The 25,865-nt window shown below is 39.6% G+C and overlaps 1 protein-coding gene across 3 annotated transcripts; it reads right to left on the bottom strand.

Moving 5' to 3' along the window:
* Positions 1-1,720: 1,720 nt before the first annotated feature.
* EX1 (UvrB/UvrC domain protein (DUF3506)) lies at positions 1,721-25,655 on the bottom strand. Of its 3 annotated transcripts, none has more exons than XM_010256244.3 (13): positions 25,110-25,655; positions 22,786-22,902; positions 22,620-22,685; positions 21,332-21,438; positions 8,058-8,139; positions 6,935-7,642; positions 6,544-6,667; positions 6,272-6,441; positions 3,225-3,299; positions 3,025-3,117; positions 2,756-2,901; positions 2,495-2,563; positions 1,721-2,007 (listed from the first exon to the last, which is right to left on the bottom strand). In XM_010256244.3, exons 1-11 carry the CDS (start codon positions 25,545-25,547, stop codon positions 2,809-2,811), a joined length of 2,073 nt encoding a protein of 690 aa, XP_010254546.1. In that variant the 5' UTR covers positions 25,548-25,655; the 3' UTR covers positions 1,721-2,007; positions 2,495-2,563; positions 2,756-2,808. The 3 variants fall into 3 exon arrangements, with proteins under 3 accessions (XP_010254546.1, XP_010254545.1, XP_088743477.1); XM_010256243.3 differs by having other exon boundaries at positions 2,495-2,558; XM_088887351.1 differs by lacking the exon at positions 2,495-2,563.
* Positions 25,656-25,865: the final 210 nt, after the last annotated feature.

The following is a 25,865-nucleotide window of genomic DNA, read 5'->3' as shown; positions in this document are numbered from 1 at the left end:
TATGTGTTTTGAAGGAAAAGGCACCTTAGCAGCAAGTAGAACCTTAGATTTCCAAACCCAGAAAGATGGGGCTCGAGGTTTTTTTCCCACGTAGCGTAATAAGTGAGGGGGGGGGGGGGGTGCTGAGAGGTTTACCCAGATCAGATGATCGATCAACCAAAGAACACTAACATTGTATACAAGCCGGCTTTAGTCTCCCTTGGTGTTGAATCCTAAGCTATTTATACTAATCGAGAATTGCAAATCAGACCTACAATTTTGGTGATGTTCCTCTTCACCGATTTTGGTGATGTTTGGAATTCCTCGTGCAGGCCCGATTTCAGAGATTTATTATTCAATGATTTTTGAAAAATTTCATCACCGGTTTCTGAGATGTTGATGTGGCTCTGACATGGCATCAATTTTTGACAAATCCACAATAGTGCCAAACATGACATTTATTGTACAAAGGGATGAGTCTTATATTGAAACAAGAAAGGAATCAGCCAAAAGGAACCCTTGGAAAGGGGACTTTTAGCAGAATATAACTCCAAATAAATAGCATGAGAATGACTGCACCTGAAGAGCAATTGGCATGGGCTTCCCTACAGACAGAGAGTGCTCCCCACAGTACATCCCAACCTTGTATTCATAACAAGTACAAGAGATATTTTCAATGCACGCTGAGATGTACATGTGGGAAGCCCATGCGAATTCCCTTCATTCCCAACAGAACCCTACAAATAATGGTGGTAGTCAAGCCACCTCAATTAAAAAGAAAAGAAAAGGCACATCAGTTAATGAATTCTAAAGCATCAAATGAAAGTATTATCCAATGAAACTCCGGCAATGTCAGGTAAAGGACGGAAAAAACCATCTGGCTCTGTTTTTCTTCGTTCTACTTCTGTAGTTTTGTATCATATGCAAATGCTAGTCTACAGACAGACTTGGTTCCGCGTTCTATTCAACTTAAAGAAAATTTACTAGTTTGGCACGTCTTGGTTAGTCCTGGCCCTTCAAAAATGAGGTTGGTGTCAACTCACTCCCTCCGTCAAAAGCCTGGCAGTCCCCCAAACATTATATCTATGTCCACAGAAACACACCAGTGAATGCCTCTTCAATTTTGTAGTTAGAGACAAGTCCAGACCCACAGGCCTACTCACAGTCACAAGACAGAAGACACTACAGCCGCACTACACATCGGGAAAATCTTCGTTCATGAGGAGAAGTTCCCGATGAACGGCTGTTGCGTCTTGTTGGTACATGTGGATAGTAGATATGAGCTCATTAGAACATGTTGATGGCAAGGGCCCATTTGGCTCACAGGAATGGGGGTCTGGAATCGGAATCGAATTCCAACTGTTTAGTTGAGTAGAATCAGAATCCCATTCTCGTTCTTGGTAGAATGGCCATTCCCTCCACAATGAAATTCCATTCGAACAGAATCGGAATCGGTATCGGAATGGTCTATTCCTATAATCTGTTTGGTTCAGACAAAAATGGGAATGGGAATTGAAATCAGCAGGAATGAGATTTCATTCCCAAGGGAAACCAAAAGGATCCTAAATTTCTTTCCAATTATATATTCAAAGTAAAATTAACATGGAATTTCCAATTGATGAGCTACACCTCAGCAATTATAGCAAGTCATGGCCTAAAAATAAAAACAAAATAAAATCCTATGGCCATTCTACACATGCACAAGGGAGCATATTTATAAGCTTGATGTGGAAACATGATGTAACAAAGATAAAAATTTCTTTTTCTGATAAATAACACGTCAAAGATTTTAACCTGTTGATTAGTTGACTTGCACTATATACAAAGGAATGCAATCCCATTGATATACAGGGAGGAAAAGAAGTGCCTGAAGAAAAATGAATGTGTTTAAAGTGTTCCTGTCAGTGAGTCAGCTCTGCACATATGCTCCAATGTCACCTAGTTCTCTCTACTGCTCTACTTCAAAATAGTACCTTCTCTTTAATGGTCTCAAAAGATAATACCTTACTGGATTATCGTAACAAAAACCTGCAAAAAGATACAGCACAAAGCTAGCCAATGTTAAGAGATTGTCATTTGATTTTTCTGTTCTATCTAGATTGATTACCCAAAGCTAGCCAATGTGGAACACAAGTTGTGCTTGTAAAGTTTATGAATAATATGATGCTAGAACGTGTATGTGCATTAGATCATAAATGCATCATTCTGAATGAGTGAATAGCTGCTTCAGTTCTACAAAACCCCACTTTCCCACACAAAATTGATTGATCATGATGATGACAACATCAATAACAAAGAAGGAAGTTCATCCGCCCTAAATCTTCCCAAGAGAAACATAAAACTCCTTGCTATTTTCTTTTTAACTAACAAAAGTCTATTTTACATAATTTCTCCTCCTGGAGGCCAAATATACTCTTCAATGGGTCTCAAATGCAATCAGCAGGATTTGGTCCACCACAAAGTAGATAAACAAATATCCAAAGTTGGAGAATTCCCACTTGTTCCAGCATTTTACCTTAATCTGTATGCATATACATGCTAGCAGAGCATGTCTTCGGGACATTCATGACACTTCATGCCTGTGCTAAACAATGGCAAACATATAAGATATTTAGTCATTCCTGGACATTTAGCAACTGAAAATTATTAATGAGATTCAGTTGCCCAAAGGTGTTACCAAGCTTTTAATTGTTAATGAGCTTTTCTCGTGCTGTTTTATTGCAACTATGGAATGACATGTAGAATTCTTATTGGTCTTAATGAAGGAACATTTTACCTCATCCAATCTGAACAAAAGGAATATGCTAAAACTGTATGAACAATGTGAATCTATTCCTGTAGCCTTAGCCGATTGAAGAATACCAAGAAATGATATTCAGGAGCCCAGTACACAAATCCAACAACAGGTCCCCCTTTAATGTGCTGCAGAGACCCAATTAGTTAAGCATCATATAATCAGTAGCAGCAACGCACAAATGAAACAGAAAGTATATTTTGCAAATTTCAGATCATAGAGTGGACAAGAAATTGTGAAAAAATGAAAACCTTTCCGTTAAGAATAACAAGTTCACCATCTACCCATCGTGGATTCCGGAAGCCAGGTTCTGCAAGCCTGCCTTGTCCTCTATATCGAGCAACCTGAATAGAAAATAGATTATAAATACATCAACTAATAAAGGGGAAAATGAAAGAAATAAAAAGAAAAAAAATAAAGGTGGCTGGAATCTTTCCGAAGAAGATAGTACCACTCCAAACTCTTCAGGAATTATCCCTTTGTGAGGTAGCTGGTTTCTTTTGCCAACCTTTGCACGGAATGCTACCTGCATAAACCCACAGATGTCCTATTTTGCTCCAAAGTTTCATAGAAATAGAGATAAAATGCATCACAGTGATAAACACGGCACTGGTTTTAACATGGGCATAAAACAAGCCATATAATCTGATGAAGATTAGTCAGATCTAGTCGGTATTCAAATAGTGAAATCCATCATTTACAGGTGCAACTTTAGTCAGGTTGGGTTGAGAACTTGTAAAATTTTGAATGAGCCCAAACCTGAACCTGAGCCCAATGTGGTTGAAATTCTTCAAATTGGGCAACCTAATTCACACCCCGTACTCATGTTGAATCTGGAATCCAGTTGACTGGAGTGGCTCGTGTTCAATCATTTAGTTATCCATATTAGATCATGGGATATATCCTAGAAGCAAATGCATGGTCTGAGATCCATATCCTGACAAAATTTTGCTTAGTTCTGCATTATTGGATCTGGATAAGGTCTATTCCTCAGATAGACAGTAAATCAAATGGCATAAATAGCACAACCAAGAACAAAAAAATAAGATTCATTCAGTAGTTCAAGCTTCGCCTTTATTTCTTCAAATCTCAAGTCTCTGCATATGCTCTGCTGAGCTTATCTAATTATGATTTTTTTATGGATAACAGGAAACTTTATTAAAATGCAGGGGTGCAACTTGGGCGTTTTAGGTCAGTTTGAAGGTCAACTCAAGCCCAACCCTAAAAATGCAAACCTCGGGCTCAGGCCTGGCCCAACCCAAGTTTATCAATCCAGGCCCAACCTGAGCTTAACCCAATACAACCCAGGTTGAGCTTGGGCTGGGCCAGGCCAGGTTAGTCAGATTTGAAAGAACTTATTTTTACATTTTTAGACAATTGGGATTTATGGCCCAATTTGAGTAAAATTGATTGAAAATATGTACAAATTTCATTTACAAATGTACATGTGCATACTTCACACATACATACAGGCAGGGTCAGGTCGGGCTTGGGTTGGACCCACCCAAGTTGCACACCTGTTAAAATGAAACAAGAAAAGAATGTCATCATTTGATTTATAAACCTAGCATTGTCATTGTTGTCCACCCATTCCACAGGTTCAATGTTATTTGACCTTGGAGAATAGCTACAAAATAATGAATTGTCAAAAAAAATTGATGCCAAACACAGCAGTATTTCCTCTACATACTCATTACTAGAGTCAAAATCTCATGCCAAAGTTGGTGCAACTCCAAACGGCCTCTGTCCTTTTCCCACTAATAGATCATGATTAGCAACTTCATTTCATTCTTCTCCCCAATGTAGCAGCCAAATACCTCTACAGCTCAACAGAAGATTCCCTCCATACCGTCTAGATTCTAGAGTATCCTCCATGAGCTTTTAAGCAACACTCTTGGACTTCATAAATATATTTATTCTTCAAATTCAGCATGTCAAGACCACAATCAGCAGTTACCCCTTTGCCCTTCTAGATTTTTAAAAGCCATGACTTCATAAATATATTTATTCTTCAAATTCAGCATGTCAAGAGCATAATCAGCAGTTCCCCCTTTGCCCTTCTAGATTTTTAAAAGCCATGATGGCAGTATTTTAAAAATGCAAGGGGCATTTTGCACCAGAGGTGCGAGGCACACGCCTTTTCAAAGCAAGGTGCAAAAATGCTGAAAAAGTTTAAAAATTCCAAAAAATTAAAAACATTAAATATAATATTAATTAAAAATATAAACTTAAATTTCAACATAAATGTTTTAAAAAAACTATTATCTCAAATTAAAATACATAAGCATAACATGTAAAACATATTTAAAATGAAAATTTAAAAATAAAATCAAGCATAACATATAAAACATATTCAAGCATGTAAAACTCACAATTTCTTTTTTTATCAATAATCTCTTTATTTTTCCACCAATTGCATTACTTCAAATAGCTAATGTTATGTTAAACATTATGCATTCTTGATTTTACGAGCCAATTTTGTACCAAGTCCCTCAAGGCAAGCCCAAACAAGTCCATATTAGGACCCTAGTTAGATTAAATACTTGATTGGAACTACAGATATTGCTCTTTCATTCATCCTAACAAAGATATTTTTAAAACACAATTAAAATTATAAAATCTTTTTTATAGGGGTTAAAAATTTAAGACCCTAATATGGATTGTTTGGGCTTACCTTGAGGGGCTTCATCAGGGGTCCGGGGGGGAGCCCTCGACCCAGCTGCTGGGCATAAAAACAGAAAAATGCACAAATTTTCAAAAGGCATGGGCCTGGGCTGAAGCGCAAGGCACACCAAGCACATGCCTAGGTGTACCAAGCAGACACCTGTTGAATGTGCTGCACCTGGGACCTAGGCAAGGTGCATACCCTAAAATGTGCCTTGCCATTGCGCCTAGGCACACCTTTTAAATCAATGCATGACTGTGACATCATAGTGTAAGTTTAAGATGCAACATTGAAGTTTCATCCATATCCAAACTGCATACTTGTTATTGGTTTTGGACACAAGAAACCCCTTCAGAGCCAAAATCATTCCTACAAATTGTATGCCATTTAATAATTTTTATGATCCTCCTATTAGTCACACCATGTATATGCCTGATGCAGAGGAACAAAATTTGGATCCTAGGAGGATTCAAATCCATTCAATAAAATCATTTGTGTTTTCACCACTGTATACTATTAGCAGAAGATAAAAACACACTGTTTGATATACAAAACCTTCTCAAAAAGCCCAAAATTAATCAGGGGAATAATAATTATTAGACCGTCTAGAAGTGATACAATGCTATTGATTAATGGAGTGATATACAAATCTTGCTGCTGCTATGTAAAACTAAATTTTTTATCTATAAGTTTCATTAGATATAGCAACATGCTGATTAAACAAGTTCAATTTATCAATGTATGCTCATAAATTAATAAAGTTATTGTTAATGATCCAATATCAATGACTCAACATATGATGTAATTGAATCAGCAAAAGAAAAAAAAAATACCTGGCCAGCTGGTACATAAGGATCCCCTGTTAGTTTTATTGCTTCCACATACTCATAAAATTCAAGATTCTGAACCTTCTGAGTCCCACCATCTTCTTGCCACTGACCAAATTTGCGCCTAAGATGAATAACTTCTGAGGTGTATAACCCATGAGCTCCAATGTATAGTCCTGTTAAAAATGGGAATCTTCTCAATCAGTTGATAGTTTATCTTAATACAGAACCCCATGGTAGCATGTAAATTAAATCAATATTTTCTCTAATTAAATCACCTGTCAGAGGATCTGAAGATGTCGGTATTTCAATGCGATTAAAAGTTGTTGGCCCAGATAGAAGTTGATGGTTTTGAGTTTGGTTAAGGGTGAGATTTATTAATTCTCCTACATCTTTAAGCACCTGCACAATCCAGATTATGATACAAGGATCAACCATCTTTTAGGTTAACTTCTTTAAATTTCTTGGCTGGCTAACCCATCTCAAGCAAATTAATAATAATAATAATAATAATAAGAAGAAGAAGAAGAAGAAGAAGAAGAAGAAGAAGAAGAATAAAAATAATAAGAAGAAGAAGAACAACAACAACAATAATAACAATAACAATAACAACAACAACACTAATAATAATAATAACTAATATAAGTGAACAAACGAGGGAAACCCAACCTTCATGGGTATTTTCTCCCTTGTGATGATAAACTTGGCAAGATCAGACATTATACGGTCAATGCTGCGTTGACCATGAAGAATATCATTTTTAGCTGGTGATGCCTTTCCTTTACTACCAGCTTGCTGTCTACTGCCATCTTTTTCTATAGAAAATGAGAACGATAAGCGTCCTTTTTTCTCTAGCCTGGCTGGCACTCGAAGTAAATCCTTAGAAGGTACATTGTTTGAAAGTTGTACAAGACCACCAATTACAACATTCACTGCCATTTCACTTCTGTCTTCACTAACTCCACTATCATCATTCATTTCAATCCCATCTTGATCTTTCTCAGCTTTATCTGTGTCTTCTGTCTCTATAATATCTAGCTCCATATCATTTTCTTCATCTTCTTCCTCCATGATCTGTTCAATTACCTTTGAGATTATATCTCTGTCTACCTTCCCTTGTGATGTCACTTTCAAAACCTTGACTTTGACTCCAGGAATCATATCCTGCAAGATATTCTGAAAACCAGATAGCCCTTCAGCCGCATCAAAATCATCATCTCTGTCGTCACCATCTTCTTCGGTATCTTCGGTAATTGTAGAAGATATATCATCTTTTCCTTCAGCTGACTCATTTAAGCTGCTGCTAGCATCTAATCTGCTGGATGACTTCTTTGGAGAACTTCCAGAGCTCCCCCTATTCTGTTTCAAGTATACTGCCTGAAATCCATGCAACTCTTAGGCAATAGAAACATACAGATGGTTGTAAATGTAATAATCATGGTAAAACAACTCATGTAATAATCAAGGTAATATAACAAACCTGATATGTAAACAGGTGAAAAAAAAATGATATGGTATAGACACCTTCAGGTTTGAAACATCAAGCATCTAGTATTATCTCTAGATAGAGGAAAGCATAGAGTAGGAAGGATATAGAAGAGAATAACAACTTATATAAACAACTTAAACTTTTATAGAAGGAAATATTAATAAGCAGTGAAATATAGACAGAAATATCCCATTACAATTAAGTACACAAGGTCATGCAAACAATTTTCAAATGTGGATATAACGATTTGAATTTATACAACATATTAAATAACAGGAATTCCAATGAATCATGAGAACATACCTGCTGTCTATATTCACCTTTGTCGTTCATGGCCAGGTAAATCTCAAACAAGGGAACTCCATCTGTAGCAGTGGCAAGCTGTCTGATAACAGTGAGAGTTAATAAAAGGGCTTCACAATTTAAAATTCTAAATAAAATGTAACAATATTGTATTGAGAGTAAGATGATCATACATAACAGCATGTCAAAAGTGCTTGTCTATACAGCCCAATCTTCTTATTTAAAACAACCAAGACATTGAGCTTTCACTCAAGAGAGTGAATGACTAGAACAGAGCATAAACAAATTACTCCATATGAACAACAAACACAACATGACTATTTTTTTCTCAAGAAAAGATAACTGTTATAATTCAGGTCTGCCTTAGAGTTTGGCCTGACTGAGTTCAGTTATGTAGAAGAAGAAAAGGTGATAAAGAAAGAGAGAGAGAGAAGGAGAGAAGAAAGAATTCAGGTTCGAACTGAAAGAGTCAACCTGACTTCTCCAAGTCGGCCAGTAAGTATTTATATTATTATTAAAACATGACTGAAAAGACCTATGTGCCCTTACTTAAGTTAAGAGCACATGTTCCAACACAACATTACAGATCAGCAACATCAATCAAGGTATAAAGACAGAAATACCCCTACGCTAACACTCCCCCTCAAGCTGGTGAGTATATATCATATACTCCCAGCTTGTTACATATGTAGTCCATTCTTCCCCGACTCAATCCTTTTGTAAATAAGTCAGCCCACTGATTTCCTGTATTAACATGTGTAGTGTCTAGCTCTCCATTCAGCACCTTCTCCCTCACAAAGTGACAGTCAACCTCAATGTGCTTGGTTCTTTCATGAAACACTGGATTAGAGGAGATATGAACTGCAGCCTGATTATCACAATAGAGCTTCATTGGAGTGTTAATGTTGTACCCTACTTCCTGTAGAAGGTTCCTTAGCCACACTAATTCACAAGCGGTGTGCGCCATAGCCCTATATTCTGCTTCTGCACTGCTTCTTGCCACAACCGTCTGCTTCTTACTTTTCCATGTCACCAGGTTACCTCCCAGAAACGTGCAATAGCCTGTAGTAGACCGCCTATCATACATAGAACCGGCCCAATCAGCATCAGAATACCCTTCTATTTCAAGTTTTCCCCCACTCTTGTATATCAGACCGCGACCCGGAGCCCCATTTAGATACTTCACAATTCTCAGAACCGCATTCCAATGAGGAATCAGAGGTTTTTGCATGAACTGGCTTACCACACTAACTGCAAATGAGATGTCTGGTCTGGTAATGGTTAGGTAGTTCAGTTTGCCCACAAGTCGTCGGTATCTGCTAGGGTCTTCAAACACTTCACCCATATCACTGCTTAGCTTGGTATTTGTGTCCATGGGTGTTTCAGCTGGTTTGGCACCCAACAAGCCTGTTTCTTCCAGCAAATCAAGCACATACTTCCTCTGGCACAGGTTAATCCCATACTTGGATCTTGCTATGTCTATCCCCAAGAAGTATTTCAGTTTATCTAGATCCTTTGTCTGAAAGTGATCCTGCAGATAAGTCTTCAGCCTGTCAATACCAATGTTATCATTCCCAGTAATAACAATATCATCTACATACACCACCAACAGTATTTTTCCTCTCGGAGAGTCATGACTAAATACAGAATGGTCAACTTTGCACTGTTTCATACCAACCTTCTTTACCACCTCACTGAACCTACCAAACCATGCTCGAAGAGACTGTTTAAGCCCATATATAGCCTTCCTTAGTCTGCACACCTTACCATCCTCCCCTTGAGCAACAAACCCTGAAGGTTGCTCCATATAGACCTCCTCGAGTAAGTCACCATGCAAAAAGGCATTCTTGATATCAAGCTGATATAGTGGCCACTCATGCATGGCTACAAGAGAGATCACAACACGAACTGACCCTATCTTAGCAACCGGTGAGAAGGTCTCTATGTAGTCAATGCCATAGGTTTGGGAGTACCCTTTTGCAACTAATCGCGCTTTCAGGCGTTCAACATTACCATCAGGCAGATACTTAACCGTATAAACCCATTTACAACCAACAGCTTGTTTCCCAAGAGAAAGAGCAGTGAGGTCCCAAGTATGATTATAATGAAGGGCTGAGAGTTCTTCTTCCATGGCACGGCACCACCCTGGAGAGGCAAGGGCTTCCTGGACATCTTTAGGAACAATAACTGATGATAACAAGGTAACAAACTGGCGATGGGAAGCAGAAAGGTGAGTAAGAGAAACATAATTAGAAATGGGATGAAGGGTGCAAGTACGTTTACCTTTCCGCAAAACAATGGGTAGATCAATCTCAGATGCTAAGTGCGGGTCTGGTGCCGGATCCGTCGACGGAGATGTAGCCGGAGGAGTAGTAGCTGGTGCACGTGGGCGATGTGTATACACATGACGGATAGGTGGGCGTTCAACAGGTGGTGGCACCGGAGGCAAGGATTTGGTCACGACTGGAACAAAGGGAGGAGGATCGACAACGGGAAGCGGAAGAGGAGGTGATGAGGAGGAAGAAGCATCACCGGACCCCAAAAAGAACGGAGTAGACTCAAAGAAACTGACATCAGCACACACAAAGGACCGTCGAGAACCAGGATGGTAACACCTATACCCTTTCTGGGTCCGAGAATAGCCAAGGAAGATGCACTTGAGAGAACGGGCATCAAACTTGTCATTCCCGGGACCCAGATTATGGACAAAACAGACACACCCAAAAACTCTTGGCGTAAGAGGGAACGGAGACAAAGTGGGAAACAAGACCTGAAACGGAGAATGACCATCAAGGATGAACGTGGGCATCCGATTAATCAGAAAACAAGAGGTAAGCACTGCATCACTCCAAAAAGGTTTGGGAACATGCATGTGATGCATTAGGGATCTTGCTGTTTCAAGGAGATGGCGATTCTTTCTCTCAGCCACCCTGTTTTGTTGTGGGGTGTAGGTACACGAGGTCTGATGTATAATGTCGTGTTGGTCCAAGTATTCCTGAAATGATGAGGATAAATATTCGCGGCCATTATCAGAACGAAAAACTTTGATGTGGGTACCAAATTGGTTACGAATCTCAGCATAAAATTTTTGAAAAATGGTAAACAATTCACTTCTTTCTTTCATTAAATAAAGCCACGTCATCCTTGAAAAATCATCCACAAAAATGACAAAATATCTGTATTCATTATATGACATCACTTTATAAGGACCCCAAACATCTGAATGAACTAAAGAAAAAAGACTCGACACACGGTTATCAACCCTAGAACTAAAGGGAACACGATAGTGTTTCCCAAACTGACACGACTCACAATCCAAAACAGAAAGCTGACTCAAGGATGGAACCAAGGACTTCAAGACTTTTAGCGACGGATGACCAAATCGGCAGTGTCACTGGAGAAGAGAAAGAGATGACTGGAGAGCTGTTGAAGTTCTACCACCACCACCGTCAAGATAATACAGTCCACCTGCTACATGCCCTCTACCAATCTTCATCCCTGTCTTGAGATCCTGAAAGACACACATAGAAGGATAAAAGGTAATAGAGCAGTTAAGTGATTTGGTTAGCTTACTAACAGACATAAGGTTAAAAGGCAATTTAGGAACATACAGAACTGATGAGAGGGATACAGGATCTAGGTCAACATTACCAATACCACAAATTGAAGATGTTGAACCATTAGCAAGGGTGACAAATTGTGATGTTGAGCAATGAGATAAGGAGGAAAACACACTTGGAGTTCCAGTCATGTGATCGGAGGCTCCATAGTCAATGATCCAGGGATTGGGTGTAGATGCCAGACAAGCCATACCTGATTGAGCAAAAATCGTCGTGTTTTGCTGTGATTGGATAAACCTCTCATATTCATCACGAGGAACACTCACCATCTCCTTCATGGGACCATCTGTGGATGTAGGAGGCAACTAGTCAGATGAATGATTCTCCTGTCTAAAGCTGGAACTTGAGTCACCGGTCGCGGCATGATTGGCCCAGGTTGAGGGAGGACCATGTAGATCATAACAATAGTTGATGGTATGTCCATCCATACCACAATGAGTGCACTTCCTCGGGCCTGAGCTACGTCCTCTACCACGGGCTCCCCCTGAATCTCTGCTCCCAGTACGACCACCACGATTACGAATAAACCCACCATTGCCACTTTGGCCATATGCAGAACCACTACCACCACCACGGCCAAACTGAGCTCCTCGAGCTCCACCTCTACCACCACGGCCTCTCAATGCAGCAAAGGCAGATCTATCTGAGATATTAGAGTTCTCAGTAGATCCGATAGAAATCCTCCAAAGTCGAGCAAATACCTCTTCTAGGGACGGAAGAGCTGATCCCCCTAATATCTGAGCCCGTATTGGTTCATATTCTGACTTTAGTCCCACAAAAAATCTAGTCACATCAAGCTGCTCTCTGTTGTTGCTGAATCTTGACATCAGAAGTGAGAGGATGATAGACATTCAACTCATTACGTATGTTCCTCATGTTGTCATAGTACTCCTCAAGACTCTGATTGCCCTGTTGCAGATTAAAGTACTATTGATAAAGCTGATAAACTCCGGTTGTATTGTCCTGCCCTGAATACAATTTCTTCGCATGGTCCCACACATCTTTGGCAGTATCAAGGAACATGAAGTTCACACTAATCTTGGGTTCCATACTGTTCCACAACCATGTGATGATCTGAGCATCCTCTTGCTCCCAGTCTTCATACTCGTGAGAGTCAGAGGAGGGTTTCTCCTCTCTGATGTGTTTTACCTTCTTCTTTGCCTTTAGAAAGACTTCAACGGATTTAGCCCAAGGCACATAATTCTCTCCATTTAACTTAATGGAGGTCATCTGAACATTCAGGTAGTCTGTAGGCACCATCACACTAGGTTTATAATCATTATTGTCTCCCATTATGTTATCACCAATTCTGCACACTTGCTGAATTCTATTATCACTGAGATCTGCACACTACACACCACTGGGTCACACCTGTCACACTGATTGCAGCACTAATTGTTGCTGGAATGTGTGCTCTTTACACCACAAACCCTAGATCACACCTGTCACACTGATTTCAGCACTTGTTGTTGCTGAAAAGTGTGCTCACACCACAAACCCTACTCCTACAACTACCTGAAATCTCACCACTATATGATCATATCTCTTCCTTCAAAATGCACAAAGAAACCAGCATAAACCCTAGCACTTACTGAAACACACCTCCTATTTAATCCATAACAGATATCATGCACTGAAATCTCTTACCTTATCGCTGAAGTAACACCCATACGAGCAGGAGAGCAGTCCACACACAACAGCCACACACAACAGCCACTGCCCACACAGTTCGGCCCTCTATTCTTCCTCTACTAGGAGAGGGCGATCTCAGAAATCATAGCAACCGACCACATACGACCTGACTGGTGGCATAGAGACCCCCAAGGGAAGAGGGCGATCACTCCTTTTCAACCCTTTCCCTTATCTCCAATCAAACACAGAAAAAAAGAGGAAAACCCTAGATAGGGTGCGCAGAGAATGAACCTTAGGCAAGCAGAAATCTAGGCAGATTTAACCTAGCTCTGATACCATGTTATAATTCAGGTCTGCCTTAGAGTTCGGCCTGACTGAGTTCAGTTATGTAGAAGAAGAAAAGGTGATAAAGAAAGAGAGAGAGAGAGAGAGAGAGAGAGAGAAGAGAGAATTCTGGTTCGAACTGAAAGAGTCAACCTAACTTCTCCCAGTCGGCCAGTAAGTATTTATATTATTATTAAAACATGACTGAAAAGGCCTATGTGCCCTTAAGTTAAGAGCACATGTTCCAACACAACATTACAGATCAGCAACATCAATCAAGGTATAAAGACAGAAATACCCCTGCGCTAACAATAACTATATTCATTAATTCAGAGAAGGTACATGCAAGGTTCAAAGTATCGATACGCCCTGTGTATCGGCAAAGGCATATCGGTACTTTGAACCATGTGTGTAGTGTTTTAAAAGCGCAAGGCACAAAAAAGGCACAAGGGCCAATTTGCACCCAAGGCAAGAGGCACAAGGCGAGGCATGCACCTTTTTAAAGCAAAGCACAAAAATACAAAAAATTGCTAACATAAAAAAAAATGCAAAAATATTAACAAGAAATATAAACTTAATTTTTAAAACTAATGGTTTTAAAAAACCTATTATCTAAAATTAAAATACATAAACATAACATGTAAAGCATATTCAAATGAAAATGTAAAAATAAAATCAAACATATAAAACATTTTCAAGCGTGTAAAGCCCACAATCTCTTTTTTTCTTCAATTGCATTACTTCAAGTAGCTAATGTGATGTAAAACATATTACATTCCTAATTCTACAAGTCGCCTTTGTGCCACGCCCCTCGAGGCAAGCCCAAACAAGTTCATGTTAGGGTCTTAAATTCTTAATTCTCACACAAAAATAATGATTTTATAATTTTATTTGCCTTTTAAGAAGATATTTTATTAAAATGAATGAATGAACAACATTACCAAATAGGGGGTTCTCAAAGCTCGAGTGCAAAAAAGTGTACAATTTTCAAAAGGCACACGCCTGGGCCAAGGCGCAAGGCGCACGCCTAGGCACGCCATGCGTGCACCTGTGCTGCGCCTAGGACCAGGGCGAGGCACCTACCCTAAAATGTGCCTCGCCTGTGCGCAATGATTTAAAAGGCTCACCTAGGCGCACAGGTGAGGCGCATTTTAGGGTAGGCGCCTCACCCAAGTCCTAGGCACAGCCCATTCAAAAGGCACACACCTAGTGCACCTGGTGCGCCTTGCGCCTTAGCCTAGGCGTGCACCTTTTGAAAACTTGATGCTTTTTCCATTTTTTGAGTCTAGCGGTTGGGTCTAGGGCGGAGCCCCAGACCCCGTAACACACCCCTCGAGGCCCCATATTTGGTAATGTTGTCCATTCATTCATCCTAATAAAATATTTTCTTAAAAGCAATTAAAACTATAAAATCATTATTTTTTGTGTGAAAACTAAGAATTTAAGACCTTAACATGGACTTGTTTGGGCCTGCCTCGAGGGGCATAGCACAAAGACGGCTTGTACAATTAGGAATGTAATATGTCATATTAGCTACTTGATTTTTTTTTATCAGTAACAAGAAACTTTCATTAAATTATAAGAAAATTAAAATAGAAAGGTGGGGGAGGTAAACCCTCTTACCACCCCCCAACAATAAGATTACATAGTAGCCCAAAACAAATGACTTCTTTCCACCCCCTGTTTGGCCAAAGTATCTACAAATGAATTAGCACATCTTTTAACCCACCGGACACGCACATCCATTCCTTGGGTTAGACACTTGAAATGTCTTTTTTCATTAATGTAAGCCCATAACCCATCGTTTGCCTTCTCTATCCAACCAATTACCACTTGCGAATCACCTTCAATAATCAACTTATTTATATTCAACTCCTTAGACCTTTTTACCCCCTCCAGGAGGGCCTGAATCTCTGCTCTCAAAGAGCCTCCAACTCCAATTGATCCAGAAAAAAGAGCTATAACTAAACCTGCCTCTGTTCTGAACATACCACCAATCCGTGATGGCCCTAGGTTTCCTTCACTGCTCCCATCAAAGTTGAGTTTGATAAAGCCTTCCATCAGAGAGGAACACCCTCAAAGAGATTCATTGTTTTTACCCATTGTGATACCCTCAATGAAATTACTTCTATAATTGTGTCCCTACTTCTTTCTTTTTCAGCAAATATCCTTTGGTTCCTTTCCTCCCAAATCATCCAACAAAATGCTGCCTTAGTACACCTCCACAAGATTTTTCCCCTCTTTTTGATCCAACAACCAACTGCATAGGTGAAGAGGCTACGAATGCATGATGGAGGAGTCCACCTGCAACCAAATAAAGAGAGAAACCACTCCCAAATAGAAGAAATAAAAGGGTAGGATATAAGTAAATGAGAACAAGACTCACCATCAGCTTTACAAAGGGTACACCAGTGCGGGGACAAGCACCAAAAAGGCTTCTTTCTTTGAAGAAGATTGCAGGTATTAATTCTTTTCAAAGTTATTTCCCAACAGAGTGCTCCAACCCTAGGTGGGACCGGTCTTCCCCACACTTCTTTAGAAGGGAAGGGTGAGGCAGGAGCAACAGAAGAGTGGGCTAGGGCACTGAAAAAGGAGGCACAACTGAAAGATCCAAAAGAAGAGAGGGTCCAAATTCAGGAATCCCCCTTAATCGGATCTAAAGAAACCTTTTGGAGAACCTAAATCAAGGACCACACCAAATCCATCTCAGAATCTCTAAGGCCTCGTCTGAAACCCAAATCCCAATTAATCTGAAGTCCTGAACCAACGGAAGACACTAAAGAAGAGGCAGTTAAGTTTTTGTATCTTGAAAGGGAGAAAAGGGAAGGAAACAAATTGTACCTGACAAAGGGAAGAAAACAAGGAAGAATGGCATGGATGGCTTTCCAAGGTGTTGTTGCTGAAGCTCTAGCCGAAATTCCAGCATCCCAACCATCTACCGCCAGCCCGTGAATGCTCTTTATCACTTTTGTCCACAGTTTGTCTTGGTCCATCGGAAATCTTCACAACCACTTACTCAGTAAGGTTGTAGTATTAGCCTACTTGATGTAATTGAGAAAAAAAGAGATTGTGGGTTTTATATGCTTGAAAATGTTTTATATGTTTGATTTCATTTTTAAATTCTCATTTGAATATGCTTTACTTTACATACTATGTTTATGTATTTTAATTTTAGATAATAGGTTTTTTAAAACATTTATTTTAAAATTTAAGTTTATATTTTTATTAATATTATGTTTTATATTTTTTTGAATTTTTTGGCATTTTTTTGAAATTTTTTTGACTTTTTTTAGCTTTTTTTTAATAGTGCGCCTTGCGCCTCATATGCAAAATGGCCCTTGCGCCTTTCGCTTTTAAAGCATTGTCTGTGTGCCTAGGCGCGCCTTTTAAATCATTGTGTGCGCGTTTATATTATTTTTTTTTTGTTTTTTTTTCAAAACCTTATTTTTGGGGGTGTATTTAACTATATTTTTATTAAAAAAAAGGTGTATCAGGACCCAATGATACGATACGCCCGATACAAGGCATATCGTATCGAAATTTTAATCCTTGGGTACATGAGGAGATGCACAGAAAAAAAAAAAAAAAAAAAAAAAAAAGGAAGACACACTCAGTTACACAAGAAGAGTAAAGTCACTAATAAAGAGAATCTGGTCCCTGATTTTGCAAGGCTGTCTGCAAGTGGGTTCGCTGTCTTGGAATCCATGAGTGTTGCATTCATACCAGCCAGTCCCTGGCCTCGGTCAGATAATGGACCAGCTTCCAAGGGTCCCCATCTTTCTCCCCTAACCACTTGATTGTGTTTGCCGAGTCACCTTCAATGGCTAAGCTTGTAAGGCCCAAGTCTTTAGTAATTTGAATACCTGTGAGGGCTGCCAGGACTTCAGCCTTGGTAGAATTTGCTATACCTTTTGAACCACTAAAGGCCCAGCAGGTGTTACCATCGTTGTCCCTGATCACACCACCAATGTCAGCCATCCCTGGATTTCCTAAAGCACTACCATCAAGGTTTAGCATCAAATCCCTCTCTTGAGTGGAGGAATAAGCCGATGGGGCTGTCAATGTACAAGAAGAAGAGTGGAAAAAAATTGGTTATGTTCCTCTGCAAGTCATTTAAGGAAGTTCCTTTAAATATTTCAGCATTTAGTCATTTACACTCCACAAGTTGTAGTAAAAGAAGATATGGCAATCAAGTCTGCAGTAGCTCTGCTCTTGTTCTCAAAGATTCGCCTGTTTCTTCTCCCAAACACCCCACAAGACAGCATGAATTACTGTAGCCCAGTAAGTTTTTCCTCTCTTGCTAAAACCGAAGTTCTGCCATTGCCAAATGAAGTCCAAGATACAGTTCAGAGCAGACCAAAAACCCAACAAGATTCAGAAAGAAGTTCCAAACCTGTCTAGTAACCTGACAGTGAATTAGAATGTATTCAGCAGATTCACCATCCTGCAGGCATAGAATACAGGTATGTGGGGAGATGTAAAGCTTTCCACAGTTCTTCTGAATCAAATCAACAGTATTTATTATATTCAAGGGTTCAATCAAGCTTCCCAAGCAAAGAAGCAGGCTCAAGGAGGTATGTGAGAAAGCCAGATCTTCTTTAAGGGGGAAACGGGCATCGTTCTCTTCAGCTGTTAGTTCCTTGGAGGACTTGTTGAGAAAGAGCCAGGGAACGAGACGAAGGGGAGAGATAGACTTCCCTTAGGGAATGGGTTAAGGTGGGTAATCTCTTCAAGTTCTCCATCCCTTAGGGGCCTTCTTAAGTTCAGGTTCCGGTTAAGGATAGAGGAGGTAAAGGAGAAACAAGCCGATACAGTGGTTTCTTGGTTCAAGGAAAGATTAAAGATTCTAGGAAACAAGGTTGCCAAGGTAGACTCTCCCCACCAGAGATCAGACCAGAATTTAATTTTATCCCCATTACCCACTTCATATCTAACATAACATGACAATATTTCCAACAGTATATCTGTTGGAAGCAAAATGAAAGCCCTTTTTTTGGGGATCAATAACAAAGACTCCATAAAAGAGAACAAAGGAAAAAGGTAAATACAACCACCAAGCTCCCCTAAGGTTGAGATATAACAAAATACCTTGCATCAAAATAAGGCCAACCAGCTTGTACAGCAATACAAACAATAACAGAAAATCACAAAGATTTATCTCAGAACAATCAACAACCAATACTACTAACTCCTTCCCTGACCAAACTGTCAGCCAATAAATTATCTGGTTCCAAATCCATCTGAATAAGATGTTCAATCCAGATCCCAGAGATCTAGCCACTTCAATATGATGATAAAAAGACCAAAGGGCCTAAGATCCCTCTCTCATCCAACCAATAATAGAGCTCAAAACATGTGCATAAACTAGTATATAGTTATTAGTAAAATTGGCCAGTTTCTAATATATACAGAGATGCCAGGCATCCCCTCAAATAGACCAACCTAGCTCACCCACCCTAATTGCTTTTTGTCATTGAAATTACACCATTCAAGTTACATCACTCCCAAAACAAGTTCCCTTTATCCACCCTCTGTTGTACCAAAGCATCTGTTTTCTTGTTCTTTTTTCTTTTCTGTAGGACAGGATACCATTTGAATTTGAATATTAGTAGGATTCCTACCATGTTTCCACACATGAAAGACCTCAGATTTGGAGAAGAAAATGAAAAAGAAGAGGGCACCACTAAATTTAGTCACCATGTTTTTGGCCTTAGTTCCCAACCCACTGGAACCCAGCTTTTGACCTCTTTTGCTTATGGACTTCCAAAGGGAAAGACTACCGATGAAACAGCAACAGAGAAAAGACTCCTATCTGATATTCCTTCCACCTCCATAGCCACCCTTCTTGATTGACCTACCAATTGTGAAGACACACGGGCTTCTCTCCAATTGTTTTGGTGCTTTGATATTTTTCTTCTTGATCTGGTAAGTTTGATTCTTTTGAGCTCCAACTGCATATTTGTGAAGAAAAGGGAATACAGACACATGTCAAGGTGGGAGTTGGCTACAGAAGATGTGGTGGGCAGGAGATGTATAGCAACAAGTTTTGTCAAGGGAAAAAGGACTTGTAATGCCAAGGGAGAGAACTTCATTCTTCTGCAGTAACCCGAACCCCATCAAAAACTAAGAAAACTGAGTCAAATTGGTTAGGGCTTAGGATTACACAGCTTAGTGATTATTTTTGCTCTGTTAGCTTCAGGTCAGGATGAGTTAGAATTGAAGGTTTGGGCTTAGGTTGGACCATTCTGGCCAAAGTTGCACAACTGCTCTTCTTTTTTTTAACAAGCAACAGTTATAAATTTTATTAACAATGATGAAAAACAAGTATCATTGCATTTCTGTTTCATATGATATTCCAATGTAGTGGTTAGCCTCAATTAACCACACCATTTAGGATTCAATACAACTACCACCTTGGGCTAAACTGTCCCTGAAATAGTTGATTTTCTTAATGCCCCCAAGTTTGCTAAACCATCTGCCATACCATTGGCAGATCTCGGTACCCATCTAAAAGTAACCTTTAACTCCATAATTTCTAATATCTCCCTAATTACATGTCTATATCTCCACAGACCCTTATTGTTTCTCTTCAGCCACCTCATGACAACCCGAGAATCCTTCTACTGTCATGTTTCTGCAGTTCATAGTGCTTGCCCTCAATCCCTCCAACACCACCCACAATTCTGCCCTTGTTGAGTCACCATCCCCTGCTGGCCAGGAAAATAAGGCTAATATATTCCCTGCATCATTTCTGAATACTCCCCCTACTCCTGATTGGCCAAAATTGTCTAGGCTGCAACCATCAAAATTCAAGATTATGATTCAATAGGCGGTGTGATTACATGATAATTCTGTTAACTGAGGATTCAGCCACCGATCTTCAATTTCTCATAACGCATCAGAGGTAAAATGTCTAAATTCCTCCATAGTTTTAGCCCAGTGTTCCACCTTGATGATTATGTTTTCAATAATCTCTTCTCTTCTATGCTCCTAGCCTTATCGTTGAATATTCTTGCATTTCTTTTTTCCCATAAACACCAAACTACTGTAGCACTCATACATCTCCACATTATCTTGCCTGGGGAAAAGAATAAGGCATTAAACTGGTTTCTCAAGTCATCTGGAGGGGTCCACCTGCACACAGAAAGAGCAAAAAAAGAAATCCACATAGCAGAAGCAAAATTGCAAGAGATTAGCAGATGCAAGGCACTTTCACCACTTGTTTTGCATAAAAGATATGCACAGGGAGTGTTGTTCAACTGCTTCCCGGTAAACAGTATTTCTTTTTAGGATCATTCTATGGTAACAGCAGCTTTTGGCACCTTGGTACTGAAAATCACTGTTCAGCTGTTTAATATTGCACATGTTAGGTTGGCCCATCATAACCAAACACCACTACTGATTAAGTCAAATGTAAGCCCATGTCTAGAAAAGCATGGGTGCAAAGTTACAAAGCTCCCATGTGCAACATGAACAACTAAGCAGTGATTCATGATACAAGAACCAAAACCACAGTTTAGTACCAATGTACCATAGAATTTGCATTTTAAATCAACAACTAAAATTGCTATGAATATAAAAAAAGCAAAGAGAAGAGATGGAGTAGAGTACAATCACCCTGGAATTGTAACTTCTAACTTTTAGGAGATTCATTGGTGATTCTCAAAATGGAAACCTTAAAATATGTTAGAGATCCACCTGGGACTGTAACTTTTTGCCACATATCTTCCATGTTCTGCAGTTATACGAATAATTCGACCATAAGGATCACCTGAGCCTTCTGAAATGCCAGCCCACCACCCCACCTAAAAGTACATAAAAATTAGGAAGAATAAGAAGAAATGGATTCACCATCCATGGATTATAGAATGGGTATATTGAATATCCCTGAGGCTTGAGCCGATAAATTTTTTATATCTGATATCTGTCAGAATGAAGATGTCCTTCCCACTAAAACAGATAATCAACAAGAAAATGCCCTCCCCACTTTTCCTATACATCATACTATTCCATGATTGCAAAAACCAAATTGACCAGCACACCAGCATAGCTTCCAAAGCATAACGTTCTTTTGCTAGCGATATTAATACCAAAACATTCTGTTTTTAATATTTAATCAGGGGAAAACCCTCTATGGAGTAGAGGAAGGAAGGGGAGGGGATCGAGTCTTATAATATTAGGGGGTATAAGGGTATTTGGTTTGAACATGCAAGGTATGAAGTGTACTCAGAGTGGTCAAGTCTGTAGGTCATCAGAGGGAGCCTGTGCTTTTGTTTACTGGAGTTGTTGGAAATTTGTGTCAAGGGAGTAGGGGGTTACTTTTTCTCCTTGTATTGGTGATATCTTATATCACCTGAGATTGCACTCTTTTTTCTTGTTAATAAATTCGTTCTTTACCATTAAAAGAAGGACAGTGCCAAGAAATACAGAGCAGACTGGCTGCTAGTGTTAGGGACTGTTTAGTAACAGCTGAACTGGCTGGACTGAATGACTTATTGCTTTTTGCTTTAGTTGTTAAAATAATTAAATAGTAAAACAATGGACAGTAAAGCAATCAACTCAACTTCAGCTTCAACCATTAAGGAGTTCAAAACTTCCTTATTAACTTATTCACTAAAAGACAAAGAAATAAATCATTCAGTTCAGGCACTTCAGCTGTTATCAAACGACCCAATGGCAACCTGAGCAAATGGATCAATAGAAACTCCATATGTTTTCTTGCAAACAGGAAATTCATTACAACAGATATGCTTGTTCAGTAAAAGGAGACTGGATGAAGATGGTACATGTGGAAATCCTTGCAGGAATAACAAACTGTAAAGATGATGGCAATTATGGTGTGAGAGAAGGAAAATGCCATCACCCACTTCTAGGACATTTGAGGTCAAAATAATTAAGATTCATAGTGAATAAATAAATAAATATACAAAATGTCAATTTGACATGTGTTTGTATATTATCCTCGAGATATCAGAAATTAACTCACCAATCCAGCACCAGCATAATCTCGGAGTCGAGCTGCATCCTGATAACGCTCTTCTTTGATTGCTCTCTACAACAACAAAGAGGTCTTTCATTAATGACAGAAACAACAAGGTAACTTAAATATATACTTGTGGAATGAAATGGAAGGCGGAAGACAATTTCCCTACATTAAAATGTGAAGTCACTTTGCCAACAGTGTCATTTGTTGCTGCAGCTGCAATTGCTACTTTGAGTTTTGCAGCTTCTTCATAATCTTCTTTATAAATAGCATCAACTAACTGTGACTGTTGAAATGAAGAAAAAAAAAGTAAGCATAGGCAAAATTATATAGCATAAAAATATCAAATAACAACTCTGGTGAACATAGCCACGCCAACATTTAAAGCAATGAAACTAAGAAATTGGCAGGAAGGTCTGCCTTGAACAGACATGCATAGTGCTAGGCAACATAAAGAACTTTCAATATATTCATGGTTAAGACTTTTATTTTGAAAGTATAAGGTAAAGTATTTCATTCAAAATAAGGGTCAATATACAAATAAGTCTCTGTGCAATGAGAAGCTGTACAGAGCAGTGTTTTAAAATGCGTGGAAGGCGTACGCCTGGAGGCGTGCCTCCAGGCAAGGCGCTCCCAAATGCCCTGAGGCGTACACCAGAGGCGCTGACACCTCTGAGGCGTACGCCTCATGCACTTTTTTCATGAGGCGTGCTAGAGGCATACACCTCATGCGCCTCATGCACACCACAAATAAAAAGACTGAAAAAAAAAAAGAAAAAAAGAAAAAAAGGAAAGGAAAGGAAAAGGAAAGAAAGGGAAGGGAAGGGAAGAAAAGATAAGGGGAAGGAAAGTGGGATCCTCCTTCCTCTTCATTCTTCTTAATATAAAAGATTTTTATTAAAAATAAAGAAAAGTGGGATCCTCCTTCCTCCTCATCCCCCTCCTCTTAAGGAGGCTTACGCCTCATGCCTCTAGGTAGTGGAACGCCCCGCGGCACGCCTCCACGTTTTAAAACATTGGTCATATTATGTGAGACTCTTCAATTTTTAGTGTAAAACTAAATTTCAAATCCAACACTTTGTCCACCCATGTCCTTGCTGTATCTGGCAACATAGCTGATAGTGTCATTCCTTGGTACAAAGGTAAATCTCAGACTGACAAGCTTGAGAACACAAGTTTTAAGTCTTAGAGAAGTCATTTCACACCCATAAAGCTAGAGGTTAGGTAGATGTCAAATCCACCTCCCAAGACCCCAAATTGCTGGTACCAAACTACCAGCATTTGGCCCTCAGTAGGAATTCCTTTGGGCCTGAGTCTCAGCCATCTCCATTGACTAAACATGACCCAATGAAAAGATCCTTCCCTGCCCAAACTCAGAGAAACAAGCCAGAGCTGTCTAATTAGAATACAATGAATGAGGAGATCCATAGCTAATTTCCCATCCTTTTCAAAGACTGAATGTAAATTTCCCAGTCCAGGTGGTTCCTCTTGGTTGTTAGAGACTTAGAGCAAGCTATCATGCAACTCATTATGTTTAAACTTTAAAAAGATAATGAGCACATTATCTTTAAAAAGATAATGATTTTAACATGTTTAAACTTTAAAGAATGAGCACATTATTAATTGTGAGCAAGGATGGAACTTGGTACTTCTTTTTTCAAGACTGGGGACACTGGCTACCTCTACAAACTGAAACTCAGGATTTTCACCAGACGATTTATTAGGGATGACACTGGTATTAAGGAATCAGCATACATATTCAGCCATACAAAGAACTTAGAACGGATAGGATTAATGAATCAAGTATTTCTCTCAAAGGAGGAGAATTCTATTAATGTTACTGTAAATCCCATAAAAACAAAGATCTCTGTGTGTTTTGACGTAACATCATTGTCTTTTCAAGTATTGCATTATGACACTTCTATAACCTTTCCTCCATTCAGCCCTGTCCAGTGCCATGACCATTGCTAAATTATGAGCCCTTAAATCATTTCCTACTACTTCAACCCGTGTCCATTTTAGTCTGGCCCTAGTTCTTCTTACCTTCACCATGACCTTTTTGGTCTGCCCCTAGCTCCTCTTACCTTCAACTTGTAACAAAAAACTTCTTCTCGCCGGTGCTATAGATATTCTTCTCCAAACATGACAAAACATCTTATTCTACTTTCCATTGTTTTATACCTATTGGAGCCACTCGTACGTTCCTTTGAATACTTTCGTTTCCGATCCTATCCTTTCTAGTTTTCCCAATAATCCATCTCAAAATTTGCATTTCTGATACACAAATTTCCGCATATCCAATATCCGTAATTCAAATTTTGTTCCAACGTCATATCGATTATGATTTTGTCCTAATATACTTCCCTTAAGCCTAAGTTTCAGTTTAAATCTTCTTCATACAACCTTCACCTGAATACATTCCTCTCAACGGGAACTACAAAAGTGAGGTCCTTGGTAATATAAACCTTTAAGAGTAATCAGAAATTAAAGTACCTTCAGAACCGAAACAATCCGCTCTTGCTCTTCGACCTCCTTGAAATGCTTCTTCCACCGATCCCAATCCCAATCATCAACCTCCTTACTGTCTTTCTCCCTTTCCATCGCATCAATGGTCAATCCAGTCTTCGACTGGTTCCAATAAGAATTCTTGTAGTCGTCGAACCTCTTAATTGCCTTTTTCACGACGTCCTGCAAGAAGGAATCCCATCCTCCGTGGACGTAATCGTCCGCTGGCGACGGAGAACTTGAGCGGTTCTGACAGCGACAAACAGCAGAGTCTGAAGGTCTGGACGAGGAATGAATCGGGGTTCTTTTTAATGGCGGAGAACATCGAGATGGAGAAACTGCAAATTTGGCGCTTCCGAATTTGTGAGGGTTTCGATCGGCGTAAGTAGTTGGAGAAGGGAAACGAGGAGCTGAAACTGACGCCATGAACACAAAATGAGAGAGCAAGAGAGAGAGAAGAAAAAGACTACGTGATTGTGGTGGAAAAGAAGGGGAATAGATCAGAGACGGAGAGAATCAGGACTCAGGAGTGATGAGGAGGATGCGGACTTGAAGCTAGCATGCGCAGGGTGCAATACGGGCCCAGTGTTGCGGTGCTTCGCGGAAACAGACAATACAGTAACCAAAATTGAGTGGCGATACGTGTGGCCCTGATCCAATGAGCGCGCTCTCATTGCGTTATCAGAACCTCGTTTGCCAACCATTGGCTCAATATTCAGTGAGCGCGCTCTCGTGAGCGCCCCA

The sequence above is a fragment of the Nelumbo nucifera genome, chromosome 5, assembly GCF_055504915.1.
Source record: "Nelumbo nucifera cultivar China Antique chromosome 5, China Antique-T2T, whole genome shotgun sequence".
NCBI classification, from domain to species: domain Eukaryota; kingdom Viridiplantae; phylum Streptophyta; class Magnoliopsida; order Proteales; family Nelumbonaceae; genus Nelumbo; species Nelumbo nucifera.
Note: the sequence above shows the minus strand (reverse complement) of the source record. Positions and strands in the feature narration are given on the sequence as shown.